This window comes from Apus apus, chromosome 3 (assembly GCF_020740795.1).
Source record: "Apus apus isolate bApuApu2 chromosome 3, bApuApu2.pri.cur, whole genome shotgun sequence".
NCBI classification, from domain to species: Eukaryota; Metazoa; Chordata; class Aves; order Apodiformes; family Apodidae; genus Apus; species Apus apus.
The window spans coordinates 100,518,504-100,545,460 of NC_067284.1; the positions used below are offsets into that span (position 1 = coordinate 100,518,504).

Consider the following 26,957-nt stretch of genomic DNA (forward strand, 5'->3'; position numbering starts at 1 on the left):
TTTTGCAATTATTTTCCTAATTTCTTATTCTTACCTGGAAAAACAATTTTAAAAGGTTTTACTTTAAGAAACTCAAGTTTCCTCTTTGGAGTCACTTGTAAACAGGAACATAAAAGTGTTCCTGTCTGCCTCCGGTGAATCTCATTAATTTTATCAAAGGAATTTTTGTTCCTATGCCGTGTAAAAGCCCAGTTCACAATGCAAAAGTATAATCTGCCTGCAACAGTCCTGGTGAAGGTAATAAACTCCTCAAGGTCAATTTGTAAGCAAATAAAATGCACAAAGTTATAACGTCTTCCAGTGTCTGTGAACTAGTTGCCAATTGTCTTCTGTTTTGTTTGTTGTTCTTTGAAGGATTTTTTGTTTGTTTTGGGTTTGATTTTGTTTGTTTTTCATAAATTATCCAATGGTAGTGACTTTCTTTTATGTTTTCTTTGCAGTCACCTCATTTTTAAAGGTCCTGTCTTCATACCTCAGTGATGCTTAGCAGAACCATATTGCAAGAAACTGGACTGTTTAAAGCAAAGATTCATTACATTTCTCTGATGTAGAGCTATATTTATGTAACTGCCTCCACACAGAAGGGATTCAAGCATCCTACTGACATTCCCATATGAGCATTCACATAAATACACATATTTAGTATTCAGTTGTCTTGGGGACTTTTATTCTGCAGTATGATAGAGATATTTTAATCTGTGCATTAAATTCCTTGTCATGTTGGTAGTTGGCATTTAGGACAGCTAAAAGTTTAAGGATATGATAGTGTTTGATAACAACTGATTCTAGCAAACATTTGCAATTATCTAGATAAAAGACATTTTTATTTGGTTGGGGTTTTTTTAGGATTTAAATTACTTTATCTCTGAGGTGTTTGGATATGTTCTCCACTTAGCCTTTAAACAACTAACAGGACGACACACAAATGGACTGCTCAGCATTTTGCGGTTATTATAGTCTTGGGGTTTCTGGAAATCTACAATTAGTAGCAAAGGAAAAATGGCCTGGGAAGATAAAAGTGAGAATTTCAGGATTAAAATTGCCATGATCATTTTAGCCAGGGCTGATCTTGTATTGAAGAAAATGCAGCAACAAGATGCTAAAACGTGAATAGGTCTTTCATTGGGTAGGGAAGTAGAAGCTCACATGATGGGTAGAACAGGTGCAAGTTTAATTTGCCTGTAGAGAACTTGCAGTTACAAAGGGGAAAAATCTGGGGAGGGCACCACCAAAATCATAGAATGATTTGGGTTGGAAGGGACCTTAAAGATCATCTAATTCCAACTCCCCTGCATTGGCAGGGACACCTCCCACTAAACCAGGTTGCTCAAAGCCCCATCCAACCTGGCCTTCAGCACTTCTAGGCATGGGTGTTTGCTTAAGACCAGAACATCAGCTGTGGTTGAGTGAAAAGCTAGTTCTGTTTTCTGGTAGGCTGAATGCAACTCTTCAAGAGGCACTGACAATATGAAATCACAGGCCATATTAATGATACGGGGGTTGTACTGGGAGTTTGGGCCATTTCTCTTTAATAACCAGGTGCTTTTGTAATAATGCTCTCATTTGGAAATATTTTAAAATATATTTATATTTCCTCCTTTTTTATTTTCAGTGGCTTAACAATGCAATGTTCTTGCCAATGTCAACTCCCATTTCCAATGCACAAGTATAGCACACAAAAAAGGAATTTGAAATTTCTTTCAAAAGAAGGTGTTGTCTTTGCAAGTACCTTGCCCCCCTCAAAAACTCCACTGTACATACTTTCTACACACTAGAGTGAAAAGCATCTATCTAGAATAACTGAGAGAAACTTCCATTGTTCAGTCCCTCAATTTGGAAGCTAGGGGTTCAAAGCTTTGGACTAATATGCTAATGAAGGCTAGTCTGATTAAAACAAATAGCAGACTTTTCTTGAATGAGGTTTGCTTGTTAAGATTAAGACTGCACAGGCAGTGAGACCCTTACCTGTGGAACATCTGAGGGGGTCACAGTTGTTTAGTATTCAGGTGATCTCAACTCTTGTGTGTTCTTATTTATCCTCTACCAGCTCTCCACCACCACAGGTGGGAAAGGAGCACAGCTGGGCAAACTCACTCCTGGCAATTTGGCACAGGCAGGTTTTCTTTCTGCTCACAAATTATCTGCAAATAGCTTATGTGCTTGCAAAACTGTTTGCTATTTTAAATTATTCACCATAACCATTTGTAAGCACGTTTTGGACACTGGAAGCAGGGAAACAATACATGGCAACAGCAGTTTAATAATTTATTTTCCAGGCTGTGTGCTATGTGCCCTCAGCCGTGGGGCTCTCTTTGTCCTCTCTGACTTGGTGATGCTGTCTGTATCTACAGGAAACTTTCAGGATAGCTGCATCAATATGCATTTAAACATTTCATGGTGAATGCTTATAGATCTACTCATATGGTTTTATCATCTTACCTGTGACTTGTTGTACCCTTTAAATAGCTGCTTGGTGAGTTGTTCTAGAAAACAGTTCTACAGACTCAAACATTTGCAAGTATGTTGAAAAATCCCCATCCTCCGTTTAATAACAGTTTGCAGTTTCTTGTGGTACTGCACTCCCTGAGCTTTTAAAGTAATTTACATAATGTGTATGACTGAAAGGCAGAAAACAGAAAGAAAATGGTCTTAACACAAACATGTTGGGAGTCACAGAGAGCAGATCTACTCGTCCCCTGCACGTCCTCCTCAGATTCAGAAACTGCTCCCCCACTGCTCCTTCTTACATTTCAATGTCTACATACTTCATACTACAGCTGAAGTGAGTTTTTGTTCCACAATGCCTTCCAAAAATGTTTTCCTTCCCTAATGACACTTAAGGGTGAATTAAAAGACTTTATCCTGCTCTGAGTTTTTTGACTTTTCTCCATCCCACACTTGTTGTTAATGTCTGTTGAATTCGCTTGCGAGTACCTGGAACCAGTTCCATTGCTTTGCTTCAGCAATGAAGCCCTGTGAAGGAACCTTGCTTTTCTCACAGACCCAGAGTATTTTGCTTATTATTTGAAGTATTATTATTTTCACAAGTACTGTTTTAAAAGCCATCAGCCTAAAGACTTATCATGTAAGTAGCAGAAGTAGCATAATCCAGGTTATGGAGAACTTGTGCAAGATTATGAAAGGTGAGCAAACAAAAGATTCAGACCCTGATTAATCAAGCCATTCTAACACTAACAGTGTTGGGCTTTTCAAATTTGAATGTACTGAAAATTAATATGCTATAGGACATGTCTGTTCTTCAGGGCAATGATATTTTATTTAAGAAGCGCTTAAAGAAGAGCTAAACACTGTGCAGTTAATACTGGAAAATGCTACCTGCTGTCTTTGTTTAAAGCACATGGGTTATTGACATACTGAATTACATTGTGTCCTTAACCCTAGATCAGATATGCCTGAAAAAAGCTGAAGAAGCCCCCAGCAGAAGGTATGACATATTATCCAAAGACCACAAGGTCCCTAATACTTAATAATTTAAATGCCTCCATCCTGGTTTAAATTTTAAGCTCAAAATTTTCAAAAAACTCTTTTTCATTTTTATTATTGTTAATAATAAGAACTCTCAATGTTGTTTGTTTGTGATCATTTCCTTTGTGCCTCATACTGACTCCTCAGTCCCAGCACCTCCTGCTGTGCTGTGTTTTGCTGTGCTGTGGCTGCCCTGTGACAGTACAGGCCAGCACTTCCTTTCCAGGGAGAAAATAACCATCAGAAATTTTCCAATCAAGCATGTGTTTGTCACCAGATATCAATTTTGTCCAGGGTTCCAGATTTATGATGAAAGACAAAAAGGACTACATTAGAAATTATAAATAGCATTCTGCCTGTCCTAGTTCAAGCCACTGGGGAAGAGGAAAGAGATGGTGTAAAAATGACATGCCGGAGTGTGGAGTTCCTCAAGAGTCAGGTTTCTGACTGGTTTTCAAAGGCTTTAGCTGCTGCAAGTTCATTTCAGTAGTTACAACAGAGCAGACTGGCCCCTTTACTGACACAAGCTGGCACATCCCCAGCAGAGGAAAGGAAGCAGTGCCTCTAAAAACATCTGGAGGTCTGTTCTGACTGGGGGACACCACCTTTCCTCCTCCACCTTTTCTCTCAAGGCCTGCTTCACCTTTCATGGTGTTCACCATAGTGGTGGTCATGGTATGGGAGCCCTCTAACTCATCATTTCAAGGAAAAGCTCCTACTGCCTTGACTGGCTCCCCTCGGGCATTTTTTTCTCTCTCCTCTCTGGACTTAATGGCAGCCTTCTGGTGCCTCCTGGCTGCTGCTGCAAAGCTCAATTATCCAGAAGTTCTGCACTCTCCAGCTTGTCTGGCAGTGCCTCTTTGCTTCAGAGAAGTCAGTCATACTACTAGTCCAGCTGCACTAACCATTTTCCTCAGAAAAAACACTACTTCAGGGCAAGTGTGGTGGTTGCTGGCTGCAGCTTTCCCTCTACAGCTCCAAGCTCCTTAATGAACCACTGCTTTCTGGCACTGAGGCAAAATAAACACATCATTTTGGATGTCTTTACCAAATGTACATACACTTAGAGCAGGTTTTGAATTATAGAAAGCAAAAGGTTTAATAGAATGTGTAGGTTGTGTAGCTAAAAGTTGTGAAAAAGCCAGAAAATGAAAATCTGAAGGTCACAACAGTCCTGCTAGTACAATAGTTTTTCATATTTCATGTATTTTCTAGAACACATGGTGGAGAAGCACCACTAGTTTATCAGCTGCAGTTCTCACTAGGAAAGAACACCAACAAAAAGCAGCATAGGGATGGAGGACCACTCATAATATGACTGTCATATGCCTACTTCTTTCTTTCCTCTTCTCTTTATTGTCTGATTCAGTGTAACTACACATACCACAGCTACACTGATGCTTCCTAGCCTATGTAAAGGGGGAAATATATCAACAAAAAATTTGGCAGGCACACTGAATTAATTTTCTCAGTTGCTCAAGGTAGTTGTGTGTACATATCCTGTCATGCACTTCGGCTCTTTCAAGGTGCCTGAGTCTGTCAATGACTTCAACACATCCATTTGCTCTTGCTGACTTGAGTGAGAGTTGAGGACATGTGTTGAAAGTGTTTTGCACAACTGCTCCTCTAGTTCCTCTCCATTCAATCAGATTTTAGAATGAATTAAAATGCTGGATTATAATTAGCTCTGAAGGACAGAAGACCACAGGGGACTGGCTCTTTCCTCGTTAAATGGGCAGCTATAAAGACACTGCCTTAAATTATATCCTGAATGCCAGCAAAGTTTGAAACCTGAAGTCATGCCTGAATAACTGCTAAAGATCAGATTATTTGCTGTCTTTGCCATATCAAATTAATTCCCTATGAAAATGTTTTACTACAGAAATCTCTAGACCAAAATACAGGTTTCAGCCTTCAGTTTAATTTCCCTCCATGTTTCTACTACTAAGAAAATACAGATCTTATTTTTTCCCTACTGGGAAAATGCACTTATTTCACTCTCCCATGATTCAAAAGTATCTGAAAGATTCCTCCTCCAAGCTTAAGAAAAAGAGGGGAGAAAAACTTTACCTTTTGGCAATGATACAGAATGGAAATTTTTTACTCAGAAGAGGATTTTCTAAATAAAATAAAATATAAGAAGCATGTGAAAACAAGGGGTTATAATGGAAACTATTTTCATAGCCAGCTCTAAAGTAAGCACTGCTGTTCCAGAGACACATGGTACTGATGCAAACATTGGTTTGAGGCCAAAACCCCTAGCATGCTAGTGGAATCCGGAAGCACTACAATATTAAATACACCTTAAAATACATGTTAGACATCTCCCTTTGTCTGTTCCACTTATTCTGCACAGCACAACACCATACACTTAATTCATCAGTGTCTGCAGAGTAACAGAATAAGGGGCCAGTGGCAGAGGTGCTCTCCTTTTCTTTGGCTGGGTTCTTTCCTGCACCACACACTCCCCAAATGGTCTTCTGCAAGATCAGGCTTATTATTCCCATTTTGCAAATATTGAGCCAATATCCACTTTCCATCTGCAGCACTTATACAGCACCTATGATTACAAGCATGTGAGCACCCCTCACAGGTCCTAAGGAAGTGCTATTATCCCCAAAACATGATTTCCACATTTCATCTGGAGGGATAGGAGGAGGGGGGATGCTACAAAAAAGGTGAGAGCGTCCTGCTCAGCTGAACTCTCCTTGTTGGCAGATTATTCTTGTTATCTTCAGTCTAACACTTCCATGGGCTCCAAGACAGCTGGCCTGGCCCTGGGCAGTTCTCTCCTGCTGCTCTCAACAAAAAACCCCCTTTTTGTACCTATGATTGTTACAGCTATGGTTCTTGGCCTGCACCTTTGCCAACTGGAAGAGCCCACAACTGGTTAAAGGTGTGTTAAATAATCTTCTGCTTCTGTGCAGCCTGATTTTTCTGTGGATTTGTGGGTTTTGCTCACAGTTCTTGCTTTGCAATAAAACAAAGACACCAAATTTCCCCAGGAGAGAGGCTGGTCGAGCATCCCCTGCTGCCACTCAAAATTCTCCAGAGAGCAATGTCCCCTCCCTGCTGGCTCTACCAGGGTCTGTCTGGCAGCAGATACACTGGCAGAGCACTGACTCAGGCTGGTTCTCTTCTGCCAGGTCTGGTGCCAGCTCGCCACTGGGCTTAAGAGCTGCCATTAGAAGCCACCATACTTGAGCATTTATCACACAAACCCATTTCCTTTGGGAAGGCAGAACAAATCCTCCAATTTCAAGCCTCCAAGCATGTGTGTGTGGCTGCACCTACACGCTGGCTCCAAGAAGGAGCTCAGCCAGGAATGGCTGGCTGCTCCCAGCTCTCTGGGGGAACAGTGGCTGCTCCCTGAGTCAACAGGCAATGCAGACACAGGGACAGAAGAGGTCACCCTTTGGGTCTCTGTGCACTGGGCCCATGACCTTTTTTCCTCCTCAACAATGTCCCACAGGAAGGAGAAAGAAGGCCCAGATCAGCAGTGCAGAGCTCCCAGAAGCTGCAGCTCCTTGTAAGGCCGACAGGTCAAAGGGCTGGTGGGGCCCGCCGGGCTCACACGCTGCAGACACGGGCAAGCAGCAGGGCTGGCAAAGCACACAGCCTGCTCTGCCAGGGAAGAGCAGCCAGCCAAGAGGATCAGGCAGCCTCATGAAGATGTATGGGTTCAGTGAATGTTGACTCTGGGGGTTGGGCCCTGTGCTTTAATGTCAAAAAGGTGTTACTTGTTCAACCGTACAAGGAGATCCAATTTCATGCTTACAAGCACACCAACCACCTCCCTCCCCAGCTGTTTTTGTTTTGAACTGTTAGAATCAGCCACTGGGTTTCATTCTCCAAACTGGATATAGCTTTCCCCTTGTTAGGCTTTATATACCACTCTTTCCTAAAGCTGTCCTTGATGTTGGCAAACATATAATCTCTATTTAACTTCTGTGTGACCCAGGGGATTGCTGTGGATGAGAAGGGTCAGGTTTTGCACCCTTGCAAGCCCACTGTAGGGGAATTCTGATCTAGTAACCTACCAACATCTCCCTGCAGAAGAATACTTTTAATGAGGCAGAAAGCCTGGCCAGCTATGCCTCAAGCTCCTTCCATATGCATGACATTTGGTCTCTACGTGGTAATTGTTTAAATCAAGTGTCAATCTGTTTTTTGCACATATTTTGTAAATCATTTTGCTTTTTAAATTCTCGTGCATTATAAGTTTGCTTGCTGGTGGCCGGGGAAACCAGCGTGCTTTAATCACCCTAGTCCTGGGTATTTTTTTGTGCTGATCCACATCATGTTTAGCTCAGGTTCATTTGGTTACAAAACCCACACATAGGGAAACTAGAACAATTACATTAACTAAGGCAGAAATGTCATACGGTTCTTGTGAAAAGTGCTTGTACTAAGACTAAGCATCAATATTACACTTTATTCTAACTACCTGCTTAATACAGCAGATCATTAATGCAGCATATTTAGTTAGTTAAAATAAACAAATTTCATTAAATTAAACTTCAGCAGCATAAAAGCCAGATAGGCTGCGGGGGAGGGGGGGGAATGCAGAGAGTTTTAAAGCTGATGTAAATGTGTTATTATTGTTTTCAGCTACATTCCAATTAAATTGGGCTGACAAAAATTGTCACAGAAATGCCCAGGTAGATAACTTTTCTGTAAAGAAAAATCCATTTTAAAGAAACAGTGCTTCAGATATTTCCATGGTTCTGTGGCTCACTGAATTACATTCCTGTATAGAAGCTGCAAAGCTGATGTGGGAGAGCCAGTAATAAGACCTTTACTGGTGTGTTACTTATGGGGAAAAAATGACTTAATTTAACAGTGCTTCTTGTAAGATTGTGAGTATAGGGAAAAAAAACCACAACAACAAAACAAAACACAAAGCCCTTAAATAACCCATTCCCAAAGGTAGAAAACACACATTTCCAAAAACATGAGCTGTCTGGGGAGCCCCCAGTGCCCCTCCTGCAGTCCTTGCCACCGTCAGGAGCCAGGCTGCAGTGCCGAGCACCCTCTAAAACCCTGGGTTGGTACAAGGACCCACCCCATGCCATGTAGAAGTGCCTTCATGGGCATTGCAAATAGCATCTGCTGGGCTCTCTGGCTGCAGCACAGATACCTTTGGTTGTGGGCTATGATCCACAAAATCCAGCCTGGCATTATACTCCAGCATTTTCCACAAAGTCACCTAGAAAACAGTGTTCTCTGGTGTAGGACTTTCCTATCAGTGGGGTATGCAAATACTGGCCTTCTTATTTGATAGGTCTTAATGTTGTTGAGAAGAAAAAAAGATACCTCACATCCGACACCCAAACCCACTCAATTTCTCTTTTTAAGCAGTTATTATTTCCAGAAAAGCTGAGACAGTTCCTTGCATGTTAGCTGTCTGCCACAGCAAGCAGTTGTTTTCTCCCAAAAGAGTAAGCAAAAGTCTATGTAAAGTCTCACCTACACATGTGATATACCAGGAGGGACAAGTTCCTAAGCACTTTCAAGCACAAATCCCATTCACTTCAACTCTTAAAATAAAATGCAAGATGTCTTCATTTTCCCATGGACTGTGCAATGAGTTTAAAACGCAACCTTGAGTCACACATGGTGATAAAACCCAGCTCCTGTAAATTTATGAATGTAGCTGGCAGTCATTAAGTACATTACGTGGAGGTCAGGTTGATGGTCCCTTCTTTGTTTATTCCTCTTATTTAATGATCCATTGCTGGAGACATGCCTAAAACTTTCAGAATGTTTTACAATGTATTTATGTGACTGAGAAGTGTGTTCTGTGCTTTGCAGCCCCATTATCCTGATGTGCTAAACATAAATCAGAGTGCAGTGTGCTGAATTAACATTTGAGGAAAGAACAGAGTGGCTTGTTTCTCTTTGGTTTTGGTTGGGTTTGCATTGTTTTGTTGGGGTTTTTTTGTTTGTTTTGGTTTTGTTGTTGTTTGTTTGTTTGGGAAAGACTTGTTCCTTTCTAAAGTAGCCTTTAAGAGAGATTTTCTTTTGGTTAAGAGATGAAACAGGGCCACTGTCATTTTGTGCAGCTGAATTCTACAAAAGCCAAATGTCTCATTATGGGATATTACACCTGGATTCAGGCAGATGTCAATTCAACACAAAATGTGGTTAAAATTGCATGACATTGTCAGGGATCAGATCCTTCCAGCTTGAGGTAATCAAAGTTAATTTTTTCAAAGGTACAGAGACATAACCTTGCTCAGCACTCTAACTCCTGACCTCATGTGGCAGGTCATGTCTATGGACAAGGGCTGGATCAGTTTAAGTTAAATATTTTATAAACTAAACTATTTAGATTCATAGAATCATAGAATAATGTAGGTTGGAAAAGACCATTAAAATCAACGAGTCTGACTGCTAACCCAGCACACTGCAACTTAAAACCTCCAGGGATGGTTACTCAAGCACTTCCCAGGGCAGACTGTACCAATGCCTGAAAACCCTTTTGGTGAAGAAATTCTTCCTAATATCCAATCAAAATCTCCCCTGGCACAACCTGAGGTAATCTCCTCTTGTCTTATCACTTGTTACTTGGGAGAAGTGACCAACCCCCACCTTCCTACAACCTCCTTTTAGGGAGCTGTAGAGAGTGATGAGGTCTCCCCTCAGCCTCCTTTTCTTCAGGCTAAACAGTCCCAGTTCCTCAGCTGCTCCTTGTAGATTTGTACTCTAGACCCTTCACCAGCTTCATTTCTCTTCTCTAGAATCACTCCAGCACCTCAATGACCTTCTTGTAGTGAAGGGCCCAAAACTGAACACAGTACTCAAGGTGCAGCCTCAACAGTGCTGGGCACAGGGAGACAGTCATTTCCCTAGTCCTGCTGGCCACACTATTTCTGATACAAGCCAGGATGCTGTTGGCCTTCTTGGCCACCTCGGCACACTGATGGCTCATATTCAGCTCATATTCATGCATATCCATGTGTAGATAAGCTAAACTGATGCAAGCTAGTTGAAAGTTGACACAGGTAAAAAGCTACAAATATTCTTATGTGGCCAGCACCACTGAAAACTTTATTGGTGCACAGATCATATCATGGAATCATAGAATAGTTTGAGTTGGAAGGGATCTTAAAGATCATCTAGTTCTAGCCCCCCTGCATTAGCAGAGACACCTCCCACTAGATGAGGTTGCTCAGAGCCCCATCTGACCTGCCTTTGAATACTTCTAGGGATGGGGCATCCACAACTTCCCTGGCCAACCTGTTCTGGAATCTCACCACCCTCATAATTAAGAGTTTCCTCCTAATGTCTGATTTAAATCTGTTTGTGCTAAAACATCTTATGAATCCTAGAAGTTTTTAGAAGTCTGAATAGGAGTTCCAGCAGAGAGTCGTGGTGGAGTTCAAATCCATGGACTGGAAGAGGTACAAAAAGGATGACAGCAAAGACATCTGTTTACCACTCTAATAAAAAGAAAATTAAGTATCTGCACTTTAAGGTGTTCTCTTGTTAAACAAGTAGATTAAAAATTATAGTGCAGGCAACTTATAAAAATTCGGTATTTCCTTATTATATGATAAATGTTAGGTGATTTTATAACTAGTTTTCCCTGTCAAGTTGACTAGGCTAATGTAAGGTAACGATCCGCAACTCGTTAAATGAGGTTTTTGTTCGTGTAAATTGTCTAGAGCATTGTTCAACTAATGGACTGTAACACCCTATTAAGAAAAATTCATAACCTTTCTCAAGTTATTTTAGGCTGGTCTGTCTGATAAATTTTACATTGAAGGTAATTTGTCTGACTGCAAGGGCCTTTCTGGCTGCAAACCCTTCCAAGTACCATGACATTATGTACTTCCCAGGTTAGTGCTCACTAAAAGCTGAGCCAGTCTAAAGAACAAAAGAAACCTCAAAATATAAGGAGTGTGACCTTCTCCACAGACAGAACATCTACGTGCATACATCATTAGTCTATTGCTAATAGCCTGGTAGTGAATTGCCAAAATGAGATGTCATTCAGCTCCTCTTTGGTGCTGTTCCACTGAAGTCACTGACATGCATTTCAGTGACAATCAGTTTTACACCTAAAGTATTATGAACTTGCTGGTGCAGTAACTAACTGGAATACTTCAGCTGCACTTCATGTTCAGTGATGTGGCCATGTAGGAGCTCCAGCTGTCCCTGTTTTCCCTGGTAAGGTACTTGATCAGCGTTTGTATCAGCTCACACACCATGCGAGGCCCTGACTGTGTGTTTTCCACATACATGAAAAATCCTATCCCCACTATAACTGCAATCAAGCCTTTATGAAGGCTGTACCACCAACATCAGACTATGCCTTTAAAGAGGAGAAATGTATGTATATAATTGCCAAATCACAAAATAGCTGAAAAGCAAGCAAGCATCATGTGTGTCCTCTGGTATAAAATCAATTCCTTCCAGGAAGTTTCCAATTTTTAAGGGTTACAACAAAATTCCCTGTGCTCAGTCTCCAATTTGCCTTTTTGTACATTTTTGATTGGCCCTTAAAAAGGTGATACATACTATTTCATTAGGAACCTGAACACACATTCATGCTTCACTGCTCGTTCCTTCTTAGGATAATATGCAGGAAACAACACAACAATAGGACATTGTTTGTGAATGTGAGCAAAAGGTTACAACAACAGTCTGCACCCAGACCTGACTTCTGGACTCCCATTCCCTTTGCTATGAAGAAAGCACATGTTGTGTGTAGTAGCTTCAAAGTCTTCTCTGCCATTTGTTGCAGGCCAGAAGAGAACAAGGTACAGGAGGAGCACATTTATCCTGAAAACATCATGTAGCTGGAACAACGTGCTTGATGGAAGGTGACCACCTATAGTGTAAAGCAAATCTCAGGCTCCTCATCATTGCAGTATCAGTACTGCACAGTACCCAGCAAACAGATCTGCTACAGGCATAATCTAGGAGTAACAAGAGAGATGCATGAGAAATTATTCTCTTTTACAGAAATGTGATTGAATCCACAAAAACTCAGTTCCACAGTCCTCAACCTACTCCTTCATTGCTGCCCAACAACACAGGCACCAGAACAACCTGTACATTGAAGTTTTCATCCTTAGAACACATTCTTACTTATACCACCACAGTTGTCTTGCATGGGCTCTCATTCCAGACCAAATCCCACAAAAGAGCAGCATTCAGATAGAGGGGACCTCTTCTGTCCATCTACGCATCCAGCAGCTTGGGCAGGATGCAGAACAGTTTGGACTGTTCTTGACTCAGTCCTCCTTTCTTCCTGAAGGGATTAATTTCTGCTTCTCCTACCTTCCAATGGCCAAACCAGCCAGATCTGTTTGCTGGTGAAGTACAGGTATTTGGGGACTTTTTCCTGCCAGCTGGGATTAGGGGGAACACTGATAATGCTTTTGCATAGAGAATAAAGCCATGTGGACACCTCTCTGCAGCACAGTGGCACAGAGTTGAGCTCTTGTTTCTAGTCCTCCTTTAAAAAAGTAAAAAAAACAAAACAAAAACAAACCTTCAGCATTTTCAGTAGGTACTGAGTAGGACACTGAGTGCCCTGATCAGTAGGCTGTATTATCATACACAGCCTAAGGCCTAATGAACTGCTTGTTATTTTAGGCTCTGTGGAGTTCACAGTCCCTGGCTGTGTGCTCCTGCAATGGTGTGAACACTCACCACAACCTGTTCTGCTGCTTCCAGCTCTTTTGTCCCAGTGGCCTCTTCTGGCAGGGTCTGCCCTGCGCTGTTGAATTCCCAGGTACCACCCGAAGAAGACAACATGAGCTTGAAGAAGTACAGGACTTAATGGTTTCTCTTGAGGTTTTATGGAAAAATAAAATTTAAGAAAGCTATCTCGTGCCAAAGCACAGAGGAGAAAACCACACCATCTGCATAAAGCAAGGATAATAAGACTGGAAAGTGGTTCCTTGCAGCATGAAGAGAAGCACCAGTAATTTGTCTCTTAAACAGCCAGATTCAGCCATGGAACCCTTCCTACTAGGCAAAACACTGAAGCAGTTTTTAACCACAGTCTTCACTGCAGCCCTGTATGAGTTCCAGCCACACTGTCAGGCTGACAGCACGCTCAGGGATGAGGATGGTGCCTGATTTCAGAGACACTGGAATACTGCCAAAACCTGCCCTCCATTGGTGCTAGTGAAGTTAATGACTTAATTGGTTCTGGCTTACCCCCATCAGCCCCACTCACTAGTACTTGCCACATAAAAGAAACATGAGTTAATGCATTGTACAGGAACCCTGGCTGGTGCTGACTCTGGGATGATGAGAAAGAACTGAGCATCTTTCATTTAACTACATGTGCACTGAAAAACAGTATAATGGGCATTATTTCAACAAGCTTTTCTCCTGCTGAGGAGGCAGGGTAGCCAAGGCTCTAATGTGTCAGCATTGCTTTAATGTTGTGTTCAACAGGCAGCAATTAAAGCAGATGCAGCTAGCTCCAGTGGAAGCAGAGCCTTTATTAAACCTGGAAGGAAGAATTTTGAGTGTTGATTTGGAAGCATCCTGCTAGAGGTTTTCTAACACCTGGGACCCCTGACTTCCAGGCTTTTTAGCAGCCCATCTGGATTTAGTTGTGCTATTTATTTTTGTTTTTCCCCTGGTGGTAGTCAATAGTTACCTACTTTTTCTAATTTGAAATATATTCAGAATCACTCATTACCTGTAGTTGCATATAATACACATGCACACACATGTAATATATAAATGCATATACATATATATATAACAGTACCCAAGAATATACCTCTACAGGTAGATCTGGGTGATATTTAGTCATAACTAGGAATGAATAGGTCCAAACTAAGACAGTTTTCTTTATAGGATTACTATAGTTAGAAAGCTGCAAAGGGATTTAAGGGTGAGGTGCAAAGGAGGTTCAGATTATTAAAGCAATTTGCCTTCATCAGTCTTTCACAGTGACTCAGATTGCTTAGTTACATGGCTTTCCTGAATCCTCTCCAGATTTTCATGTTCCAAGGAAGATGGCACACCAAAGATTACCTAATATCTCAGGAGTCATTTTCATGCTCCAACCAGAGTAAGACAACATCTTTCAATATTGCAAATACATTTATAGAGTGCATTAGCTCTCTGGGATGAAGCTCATCAGCTGAACATGTGCTTCCAGTATAATAAGATTATTATGCAAATATCCTTCAAAATCACTCCTCAACACCAAGGCTTTCCATCTGTATCTATGACCTAATTAATTCCCCCCTTTCATTTGTCCATACTGGATGCATTGTTTTCTCTCCTAAAAGTAGTTTTGTGTGTTCTTGCTTGTCATTGCTACTAGCACCATACAGCCTGGACCAAAGAACTGACGATTTCTGGATATCTGCTGAATCACACCTGATGGGTGGCAACAATTAGGCACAGAATAATGCATTCAATACATAATGTGTTGATTTTGGTTCTCTACAGCAGCACCAAGGCAAACATCTTACAATGCAGCAAGACGTATATGAAGTAATTCCTTCAAACCTGTTTTTCCTCCAACCCATGTTAATTGGAATTATTTGTATTCAGTCTCTCCATTCATTCTGGCTCAGTCCCTGTATCATCTGTTCCATATTTTTGCCTGGGACTAATGTCAGATTCACCAGCTAATGAGTACCAGTCTATCTCATTTCGTTCCTTCAAAAATTGTTACAACACAGATGAATATGCATTTCTTTAAAAGCATGCAGCTATCTCACAAGGGAGACCAAGGGGGTACATTGTGTGCCCTACTTGGTTACCCTTGGAACAGGAATGGCTCTGAGCCCAGGTTATCTCACATACAGAAGGCCAGAAAGCTCTGCCAGCTCCATCTCTGTGCCTTTGTGTGGCCAACTGTCTGCAGCTCCTTCCTAGCACTCTCCCAGCCAATACCAAATACACATCTTGCAACAGACTGGGACCTTTCTGCCTCCCTTCCCTATTTGCATCCTCCTACATGTAAAGGAAAGGTCCACCTAGCCCAGCACTCCATCTCCAACAGTGTGCCTAAAAAAGGCAGACTTCTCACAGGCTCTGGCTGAATATTACCCACACAGGTCAGAACCCCAAGTGCTGAGGAGTGCATTGTTTTGCTTGGGAAACATCCCTGCTCCCCTGGCTTTGTGATGCCTCCTGAACTGCATAAAGAATGTGATGCAGCCATCCATAAATATTATGAGGAGACAGCTTGCTCTATAAATGAACACATAACAGAATTTAATGTAATGTTTGCTGAAATGGGAGGAAAAAATGGGGAGCAAAGTGGAAGTGTTTGTATGCTTTTTAAGGATGGTAAAAACTTTGGACTAGTAATCTTCGACACATCAAAATCTGAAATAACTTAGGGACCACTTCTCAGCTCTGGGAAGTCTTTTTTTTGCCAGGCGTAAAGAAGCTCCAATTTCTGACATTCAGGTCCAGCCAGTGTTGGCAGAATTTTGGCAAGGAGGGAAATCATGAGGCACATGAAAACTTTATTTTTTTTCTCTCAGCTGATAAGAAGCCCAATTTGATACAAACAAGTGTTCTTTTACCATTTTCTTTCTGTGTTTCTAGAAATCAAACTGCTGTTAAGATTTCACCTGGTCCCCCTTCCAGATAGTATGAGACAACCAATGGATGACCCATGGTAGGAAGGCCTACACCAGCAATGGATATGCTGCTTTACCAGTGCTGAAATGGAACTTAGAAGGCTCAGGCAAACACTGGATTTGAGCACAGCAGCCTACTTTCATGGCATCAGTTGCAGAACTGGAGCTCTGGTGCATAGTGTATAGCACAACCAGGGGAAGTACAGAAAATAAGTACTCCAAATCCCTCTGCAAAGCTGCAGGGAAGCTTTACAGTTGCCAAGATACTAAAATTACCAAAATACTTGTTTCCCTTTTTCATTCTGCCCAGGGTACACTGTGACAGTGAAAATGGGCACAAAGAAAAAAATAAAGAGAAAATGCCCCAGTGATGCAGGTTCACAGCATGCAGACCAGTGTGGGAACATGCAAATGAAGGGGACCACAGGAAGTTACCAGGACAACCAGTTACCAGTCTAACACATTACCATGCAATAGATGCTTTGCTGTGGGAAACACCACTTTTGCAACCTACGGGCACTTAGGTGCTTCCTGATAAGATGTAAAAATGCACAGCTGCAAAAGACAAGCGTGGTGTGCCAGAAACAGGAAGGGAGAGCCTGAGGTCATACAGCTCCATCCATGATGTGCTGAGATGTTTATTTGTGTTGCTTTTTTCAGGCAAGCACATCAGCTGTCTTTCACATTGGTGACAACCCTCTTCTCCATTAACAATCTGATCTCCTACTTGAGGTAGCACTTACTGGTCTGGGGAAAAAGCTTAAAGCAGAGAAGAGGAAAAGTAGATCACAGACAGGAGGCTGCAATGCCACAAAAGTGTGGTTAAGTGCTGATCATAGGAATGATGCTAACTTCTGCCTTCACCTTGTTCACCCCAAGAATTGTCCTCTGAAATGGCTGCACCACCTATCTGCATCTGAAGAGATGCACAATATTAAACACTTAGGAGCCACCTGCTCTAAGAGAAAACTGAATTTGCCCTCAAGTTTTCAAGTTTAGACTAAAAAAAACCAAAGAAATTTAGCTGTGATTGCAAGCAGCAACAGGGAACTTATCTCAGGGCAATCTTTACCTCAGCCATGTCTTTCATGTCCCTGAATTAGCAAGCCATTGTGTCAGGTAGACAATAGTTCACAGCATGTTTCTCTGTCACATGGGGCAACAGGACTGCAGGGAGGAGCAGACTCCACTGATGCACACACAGCATTATTAATGCAGCAGAAAAACACAGCTCACAAAAGTGCTCTTAATAGTAGCCATACAGGCTGCCCTCTCACTCCAGCTGCACATCACTAGCTTCTTCATGTGCAGTGCAGAAGAAAGAGTGAGGCAGGCCTCCACTTGAGAGCTGGAGGGGATCCCATCACCATCCTTCTTATTCCTCCCTGTGAGAAGGGAACATTTTTGGGTGGGAAACTGGAAATAACACCGGCTATTTTTCCTCTTCAGCATTTCAAAATAAGACTCTAAACAGTGCTGAGCATTATCTCCAGTTTGCCAATATTACACTGCACACTCCACTTCACAGGCAAGTTTCCCAGACTGCAGTATTAAAGAATATACACAACACTTGTGGAATTTAAGAGTTTGCAAAGGTGACAGAAATGTGTGTGAAAACGAAGAGCTGTGTGTATGATTACTCCATCTCCTCTAGTATTCATGTTGAAGAACAGACATTGAGAGCTAAAGCAATGAACATTAATAGATGTTACATTATTTTGAACTGGTGGACAGTAAAATAATATAATGCAATGATCATCACCTTCAGATGTTGCTGACTTTCCAAAGTGAATTGTCCACCTCAAGGGGCAATTGCTCAGGACTTCATCTCAGTTCATTTGGCCCCAAAACTTCCCAAATATAGGTAAGAAAGTATTTTCCCCCACTATCTAGACCATCTAACCTCAAAATAGCCAAGATGTACTCACACAGCACTGTGCAACTTTATTCTACTTCTAAATAAGACAGGTAATTCACCAGCATGGATGGTACCTCCAAAACTGTAGGCAGGACTGAGCTCTGAGGCCTTTGTGCATAAATTAACATCCCAAAGATCCTCCAGCTAGAAGCAGAAAAGCTGTGTCCCAAGCTGGATGCCATGCAGGTGTAAGACATTGCATCACATCTAACTGGGTGACCAGCCTGGCTGCAGCCACGGGTACCAATGTGACTCTGCTCTGTAATGGTTCAGAGTAAAGCCTGCTGGGCAAAAGGCAGAGCACCACATAAACATGCCCAGAGCTGGCTCAAGGACCTCTGGCATGACACTGGTTGGACAAAGCAGACATGGCCTTTGTGGGGTGCTGAAGGAGGAGAACAAACAAATGAAACATTGCTGAGGTCTGTAGGAAAAGTGGACTCTTTGGGTCCCATTCCCATTTTAACCCATCCTTGCTCCTAAGCTCTGTGATACTTACTTATCTATTGAAGCCACAGATGCCAAAGCAAACAGCCACTTCGACCTCTTGTGGACACCACTAAGAACCTTAAGCTGTTGTGTAGGAAATGCACATACCTTACAAGAAGCCATATAATATGTTACAATCACTGCACTAAGTGATACAAAGTAGGGAATTTAAAAGTTACATTTGGCAACCTGCCGTTACTGTGCTCTAATTCTTTCTTAACATCCCAGTTTAAGGGCAGCATATTGGCCCCAATTTGAGATTGTTTGGCATTTTCAAGTTTGTGTCACAGAATTAATGCTAAACAGTTTAAAGATTTTTTTTTATTGAAAACTGCTGATTTTGTATTGCCTGACAAAGCAGAATGTCTTAATTAAAATAATGGTTTGTTGTAAATAAGGCAGTATTAAGACAGACTATTCTGGGTATTAAAATTGCATGGAAAAAATAAATTGAAAAAAGTGTTATGTGAGCTGTCATAATTTGTCAGTTTAATATCTTTGTCATTTGCATTTCTTTTCAAAATGCCAAGAGCAATTAAACCTTATCCCACCACTAGAAGCTGCCAAATTTCACTTGAAATTAAAACAGAATAATGTGTCATGTTAGCTATTTTAATAATATTAAACAACAGAAACAGAAACAGTAAAGAGAGAAAAGGAGACTTATATAACAAGTGCAGCTTCAAACAAAGCAGCTAAAACATATAGGCTGTTCTTGCAGTACACACGTGCACACAAACTCCCTTGGCTTCCTACATTAACAAACCATTTCCCTTGGCAGTGTGGCCATAGGGAAGCCTATGGTCTAAATGTCAATAAGCAGCTCCCAGCAACGTGCGTTTTCTGCTGGTTTGAGATCACCACATTTTCAGGCCATCTCTCCACCTAGTTTTCATGCAAGGCTCCATGAGGAAGTACCCCTCTTGGGGTATTTTGGACCAATGCAAGTCCCAGCAATAAAGACAGAAGGGACCTGTGAGTCAGCAGGAGCTGGAGCTAGGACAAACCGATCACAACTTTGTTTCCTGTGGAACTACCAGCTGCTGCCATGTTTGTGTTTGAACCGCATTGTGCAAGGCTTCTCCTGGCAATGGCCAAGCCATGGGTGAAAAGATTGCTTCTGGGATTGTCTTTGCCTCTACAGAAAGACAGAGAATTGTCTTTATCATTATGAAGTAGCCTGTTGCTATTCAAAAGTACTTTTAAAGTGAATTTAGTATACAATAAGTTGTGAAATATGCAAATAAAATAATTTGGATTGTTATGTCACAGGAACGGTGGTGCTGAGCAAACCAAGCAAACATTTGGCCCTGGCCAGTTAAGCTTCTCCCAGGCCTTTCACTTTACTTGAAAACTGGGTGTGATCAGGGACCTAATTCTGCACTTAAGTTGGTTCTTTGAGCCATGTGTCCCTAGCAACACAGATACCCCATTGCTGACAAACCTGGGTCGAGCTCTTTTCCTCTGGGAGGGAAGCAGCTAACCAAAAGCACCATCCCTACTTCTGTTCCGAGTGAGAAGTGCTACTGCTACCAGCAGGTGCTCAGGGTCCTTGGAGAGGATGCTTTGTACTTATATCAGCACAAGCCACATTTGCTTCTGTCTCCCAGTATCTGCAGAAAAGGTGACAATTTTATTCAAACGGATATGGCTACTTCTTTATTCTGGCACCTCTGATTGCAAACGGGACATCCCTTCTGGTGCTGAACTGTGTCCCACTGCCAGAAGGAGTGATTAGAGAGCAACTCAGATGCTTTACTCAGGATTTACTTCTGTCTGCCAGGAGAAGATTGCTAGGTATTCCTGTAGTCCTAAGCTACTTATACTTCCCAATTATACTTTCGGAAGAAATCTCTTCAACGTTTTATGTGCAAATATAAAAATGTTTAAGTAGTGAGACAGAGGGGAAAAGGAATACTTTTTGGTAGAATTCCATCCAATCTACTTTTAGGTACCAAAACAATAACCCCTGCAAGTCACCCCATAATTAAGCATCAGATTTCCTAAAAGACTCTCAGTTAGAGACAATGAACAATGATTAAACAGAAGCAGACTAAATCCTTATTATTAGCCACCTGCTCTTTGGTCATACAATCTTGCTTTCCCCTCCAGCAGATCATTTCCAGCCCCCTCATCTAGGGTGTATGAAGTTCCCAGAGCAGAGACTTGTTTCTCAGAGCAATTTAGGCCATTGCCTGTCTTAATACATTTCCTTCTCCTGACTGCTCCCTCATGCTGTCAAAACAGTTGGCTTCTGCAACTGTGGTTTGGTCCTTGCTAGAAGCATAAGGGGAAGTGATACCTGTTGAATTTGGATTTCTACTCCTGTGCATAACGCTTGCTTCTTCACCAAAGGTGACAGTGAATATTCAGAGCACAGAACAGGGCTCTGAGGGCAGTTTGTAAAAAAAACCCCACACAACCAGCAGGTGTAACTCAGCACCTGATGGTCTGACACTTGCAAGCTTTTGTCAGAAAACAAAATCTGAACTTATTAGAAAAACAGATCTGTATTATAGCATCTCTCCAAACCATCTGGAGTTCATGGTCCTTCTTTATAAGAAGTACTGTAGCGACTGGAATAGTTGCTTAAAATATCGTGAGCATGTGTCAACACAGAGCAACCACAACACTTTTAGGTAAAAACAACCATTTGAAGAAGGGTGGGAGGACCATCACCGCGTTAGAGGATGCACCATCATTTTAGTCCTACATGGTATGTGGTTGCTCCTAGTGCAAGCTCCTATAGAGTTATTCTGGGCTACGGTTTTACAGACTTGAAAATAACAGTGAAAGCAGCAGCATCACAAAGAAGTTTAATCCTCACAGAAATGTTTTCCAAGATCATGGCTTTATAAGCACACTGTTCTAGCTTCTGGGTAAAGGGGCATAAGCCTGAGTGTTACTCTAAAATTACAAGAAGAAATTCAACTTTCTAGTAGACAGTGACCTGTGACACACTATAGCATCTGCTTCAACTGAGACCATGAGTGCAAATAGGAGACAAATAAAGATGCATGATGTACAATAAAATAGTTGGTTATTGCTGCATATTTTTTTGCCCATTTTGTGATCTATAGAACACGGCATATGAACCAAATAAAAGTCAACATGGCAACCTTGATAGCCACACTTTGCAAGGACAGTGGATAAACTTATACCTTAGAGTGATGAGGGGACAGAAAGGAGACACTGTTGTCCTGTCTGAAAGCATCTTCCTACTGTTGGGAAGAACAAGAGAAGGAAAAACCTCCAGAACACATACACAGAAGTGACATGGGCAAGTTAGTACCAAAGATCAAACGAAGCTGCCAGCAGGACACGACTGATTTTGCTGCTGGGGTTTGGACATGGCATTTCATGGGCTGCCAAACCTGCAGCTACACTGTCACTGTCTCCATTGCAAGTGGTTTTGTTTCAAAAGGTTTCCAAATTGATGGGGACAATTCAGCTAAGTTTATGCCCCAGATAGCCAGAGGATTTCAGAGCCCTTTATGGGCAACAAGTGAACCTCACTGCACACTGAGATTGTTATCTAGCCTAATTCTGCACACAGATCAGCTGGGCCACATTAAAGGTTTTTGAACACCGTGAGCTGATGGGAAAAGCAGGTTCATAATCTGAAGCTCAGCTCCCAGCTGAGACTACAAAGTATCTTTGAGGTCAAATCCTTAACCTGCATTCAATACCAGCAGTCTAATTTTACAAGTATGCTAAGTAATTCCTACTGACGTATTGAGTAACAAAAATGACCAATACATCAAAAGCAAGGGAATTATAGTCAGTCCTGTGTCTCTTACCCTTTCTGGCACATGTGATATCATGCAGAAGAAGGCTAAATTGACACTTGATATTCATCCTGTCCAACAACCTTTCAGGCCTCAGGTTAAACAATCTTGCTTTATTGGAAAGCTCTGTTTCACTACTGGTCAAATCTGAAGATCAGTGTGCTACTGGGTATTCCTCAGAGATAGGACATTAAATGCATAAGATCTTCAGTCCCCTTAAAACAGATCATGGAAGGCACAGCCTGCAGCCACAGCTGTAGAGCCTACTTAATTCAGGGTAATGATTAACCAGAGCTAGCTCATTACTGCTAAAATATTATTCCAAGTGCAAAGAAGTCATATAAATCCCCAAGAAACACGAAGCAAGGCCTCCTGTTTTTGTTCGATACTAGTGTGGTACACATAACAAGGCAAGTTGTTATGGTCCTATTCGTGCTGATGAGAACACTGGGTTTTGGCACATCCTGCTGGCATGTTCCCTGGGTATCAATGAGTGTGTGTGCCTTGTGAGATGCCTGCCCAGGCAGGACATAGCTGACTAGGAGCTCCAGGGGAAGGGATGATGCTGACCTCACTCCTTCTTACAGGAAAGCCCCCCAAAAAGGAATCACTTGGGAGCACGTCTGTTTCCGCAGCTTCTGTCTTCCTGCTACCACAAGTTCCTCACTACTTTTATATTTGCTTTCTTTCCCATGAGTTATTTCCAGCCTTTCCTTGATTTTTTAAAGCCAGTTTTATTACATCACTGCTGTCGCCAGGCTTGATGTGTCTGGCCTGAAGCAGACGAGTGTAGCAAAGCTGAAACCCAGGGTCTGCCAGTGGCAGTCCTTCCCTGCCTGTAACAGCAGACAGGCTTGTGGCCAAATACCTGCAGCCATCCCATCAGAAACAGCTGATGCCAAAATAAGCCAAAAAAATACAACAAGAACTGTCCTGACGTGCCATACAAAGATGGATGAATATTTAATTGTTATTCCAGGAAAGGCTTCTAAAAGAACACACAAGACAATGATTATGTGGAGCTGTCTCAGTACACAGATTAAAAATACGAGCAATCTAACATTTAAAGGAAAGGAATTTTTAAATTAAAACATTGCTTCCTAAAACCACGACATAGCACAGAACAAAACAGCTAAAATTGTTCACAGGTGACCTATTAGCAGCACAGATCTTTCTAAATAATAGTTTTGTCCAGAAAATTATTTTTAATGATGACACAGAAGACGAGTGATGAATTACAGAGATATCTCTGTTATGCAGAGCAGAAGATGGAGTTTTGCCCAACAATTATCTAAGGTCTGACTTTGAAAGTCTCTTCGGCAGCATGATGAATTTAATAACAAGGGCCTGATTCACAGATACTGATAACCAAATTGTTATTTCTAGCACTCGGTGGCTGAAACTTGCAGATGTGCTAATATTCTGCAGTTCTGAATTGCCAGAAATAGCGTCTCTTTAGGAAGAATTCAGGCAGGTATCCAGTTTGTATACATTAGCATGTTTACATTTCAATTGCTGAACTGCTGAAGAACAAATTAATTAGGCAGTTAGTTTTAAGGTTGCAAATACCCTGCTCCTTTCACTTTGATCTCACAGTGTCCAGGTGGGTTTTCAAAGATGAGCTCTCATCCCTGTAGAAGTCAGATGGCTCGGGCTGGATCTACAGAGGTATTCAGCTGCAGAGTCCTCACGTTGGCACTCAACTCCATTTGGCTTCAGTTGCAGATCAAGAGCCCTAAAAATACCTCTGCACACCCAGCTGAGTTTATTCAGCTCCCCGTAGGCTATTTGGAATCAGATGTGTTCCCTGCACTGCTCAAAGCGTGAAAGCAGCTGGACTCTTGGAAGAGCAGCCTGGAGAAGGGAGCATGCCTATGCCATGTGTGGGGTTGAGGCCTGCAGGAGCTTCAGCAGGCTGACCACAGGCTTACAGGTAACCACTACAGAAGCTGGAGCATGGCCCTACCCTCTGCTGTGACAACCTCACCAAGTCTAAGTCCCTTGTTAGGTTGGCTTGGGGGTTTTTTTCTAACTAGTTTTTAATTCTTCCAAAAGATTTGATTTCAGTGGTTTCTAAAAAAAAATGCAAAGTATCCGTCACCATTTCTGCATGAAAAAAGAATGAATCTGGTGTTCAGATTCAGCAAACTGGTGTTACATGAGGATTTAAGAGTAGTTGGTGAAGTTGTGTAGAGAGCAGAGCCTTACTTATTTTAACTTCCAAATTTTGCAGATAGCAACCAAACTGGAACCTCCCTAAGGCAAAAAAATACAAACACACAGAGAAAAATCTGTTTCTGTGGTTTTCACATACTAGCTTCCCACTTCACCCTCCCTAAACTGGCCTTTAAAACAAATGTGACTCTTTTCAGAACAGATTCTTATAGCTGGATTAAAGTGGTAGTTCTGTGTCAAGACCTCAATAGCATTAGTTGTTGATGCTGGGGAGTTTAAAAACCTGGAAGAATTAGCAGCTCAGCATACTAGAGTATCTCTTGCCCACAGGCGTTCTGTGCTGGAGAACACGAAACCAACCAGAAAATTCTGCCTCGTCATGGAATATCAAACATACGTCATTATCATTTATTATGTTAAGGCTTCTTAAATCTGGCCAAAGCACCAAGTGCAAAGAGTATTCCTAATCTTATTTCTTTCACAAAAATGAACATTATACTCTGATCATGTCAGTTTTTAAATTAAACATTTTAATTTTTGGAAAAATTTTTTTTTTTTCCTTTTTTTTTTTTTTTTTTCTTGGACCTTAAAGAGATAAGAAAAGCAAGACCCTTTCATCTGTTTGTTGCAGAAGATGACAGCAATACACTTGAGATTAATGTGGACAGCTTAGTGGGCATAAGCAAGTGTTTTGCTGTTGTTATTAAAACAAACAAACAAACAAACACACACACCCCCCCAACCCATGAAAATAAGCTACACATATTGTATCACCTCTAAAATCTACTGTAGAATAGTTTTTTACACATTGTAGAGGTGATAATACCTTTAGGGTCAACATTAAAAAATTTTGATTATTTGAGCAGGTTTCAAAGTGCACAGAATCTACTGCAGATTCTGTGTCTTGGTATGTATTGTACTAATACCAAAAAATCAGGGAGACATCAGCATGTCCAAGTTTTACAGCAGTCAAAGCAACATGCAAAATACCCATCCCAAAGAGCTCTCTTTTTATTCTGCTTAGTGCTAGAAGGTAATACAAAAGGGAAATGCAAATAATGCATTTCATCACAGATGCAACATTTGTATTGTGTGCACCTCCTTAGAAACCATGAAGTGCATTATTTGGCATTAAAAAGTTGGAACATCAAAAAAAACAATAAAAAGTGCAAATATATTCAATATTTTATGTACTACATGTAAAAGAGAGCAAGGCATTATAAGAAGAAAATAGAAACAGCTTAAAGTAAGACATATGACAGATACATTATCTACTTCTCATTTGCTTTATAAGTTACCTATCTGCACCTATTGCAATCTGAGAGAGAGATTTTCCTACTGAAGTATATCCATGATTGCCTTCCTGTCACATTTCCTGCATGTAGCTTCTGAAATAACACTGAAAATCTTAAAAAGGCAGATACTACATTACAGTTCAGTTTCACATTTCCAGGAATCACAGACTTAAAACATAAAAATTGGACTGTTAAAGGGTTAACAACTTAAGTGTGTCACATTTTACACACAGGAATTTGCTTTAATAAAGGACACCGAAAGAGAAGAAGCCACAAAGGCTAAAGAAACACATCTCCTGCAGCAAGTGAGACAGGATGCAAATGAACCCCGTAGCTCCACTAAGAATGAAGATCTGTTTTATTTGACTTACCAGCATTATCCATTTTCCCTCCTCGGTATTCAAAAAAGCAGAGTTCCCCAGAAAAGCAGCCGGTGCAGTCTTAGTCTTGCTCTCACTAATGAAGCTGGCTGCCCTTCTCCTGCTTATTAGACCTTGCTGGCAGTCAGAGCATACTTCATGCACTGACTGCAGTAGACATCACCAGGAAATTTATATCTCCAAGGATGACAAACAGCCATTAGCTCCATTACAGGCTGATTAAGATTGTGCGAGCCTATCAAGTTGATACTTAAATCCCCCAGGGTTTTACCTCTTTGGGGAGAAAACAAAAGAACTCCAAGCCTGTAATATTGAATACACGTTTTTGAAAAGTAAAATAACGCTAATGAGGAAAGGTTTAAGGGGTAGGAAGGAAAGGTTTAAATAAAAAAGGGATCTATTACAGAGCAAAGGGCTGTGATTTATCAGTGACGCAACAGCAAAAGTTTTAAGGAGAAAAAAAAGGGGGAGGAATCTATGGCTGGGAAAGTGTTAGGTTAGATTACAGTCTGCAGCCATTAGCTTTGGCTGTGCTTTAAATCCTACAAGTTCTGCACCTGATGTTCCATCTGGTTTGTGAGAAGCAGAGTAGATGTGCTTATCTGCAAATGCATGTCAATATATTAATTTCCTGGAGATATTCATTATTATACTCTTCGTAGCTGAATGTAAGGGAAGGGTGAAAAGTAACTACAGGGCTTTACTTCTTTTAAAGTCAAAGTAAAAACACACTGGATGCTGGAGGGATTGGAGTCCACAAAATCTGAAGGACATTTGCTGAGATGAACTTCGAAATTTTCCACACCACCAGCATCTCTGGTGCGCAGGCGTTTCCCCCATAG

The 26,957-nt window shown here is 41.4% G+C and overlaps 1 protein-coding gene across 1 annotated transcript in view; it reads right to left on the reverse strand.

The window, feature by feature from the left end:
- The window catches only part of PHACTR2 (phosphatase and actin regulator 2), a 106,832-nt gene extending 80,565 nt beyond the window's left edge, over positions 1–26,267 (reverse strand). The window contains exon 1 of the mRNA XM_051614211.1: positions 26,107–26,267. Coding sequence (XP_051470171.1) covers positions 26,107–26,119 — 13 coding nt within the window. The 5' untranslated portion in view covers positions 26,120–26,267. The remainder of the gene's footprint in view (positions 1–26,106) is intronic.
- Between the last annotated feature and the right edge of the window lie 690 nt (positions 26,268–26,957).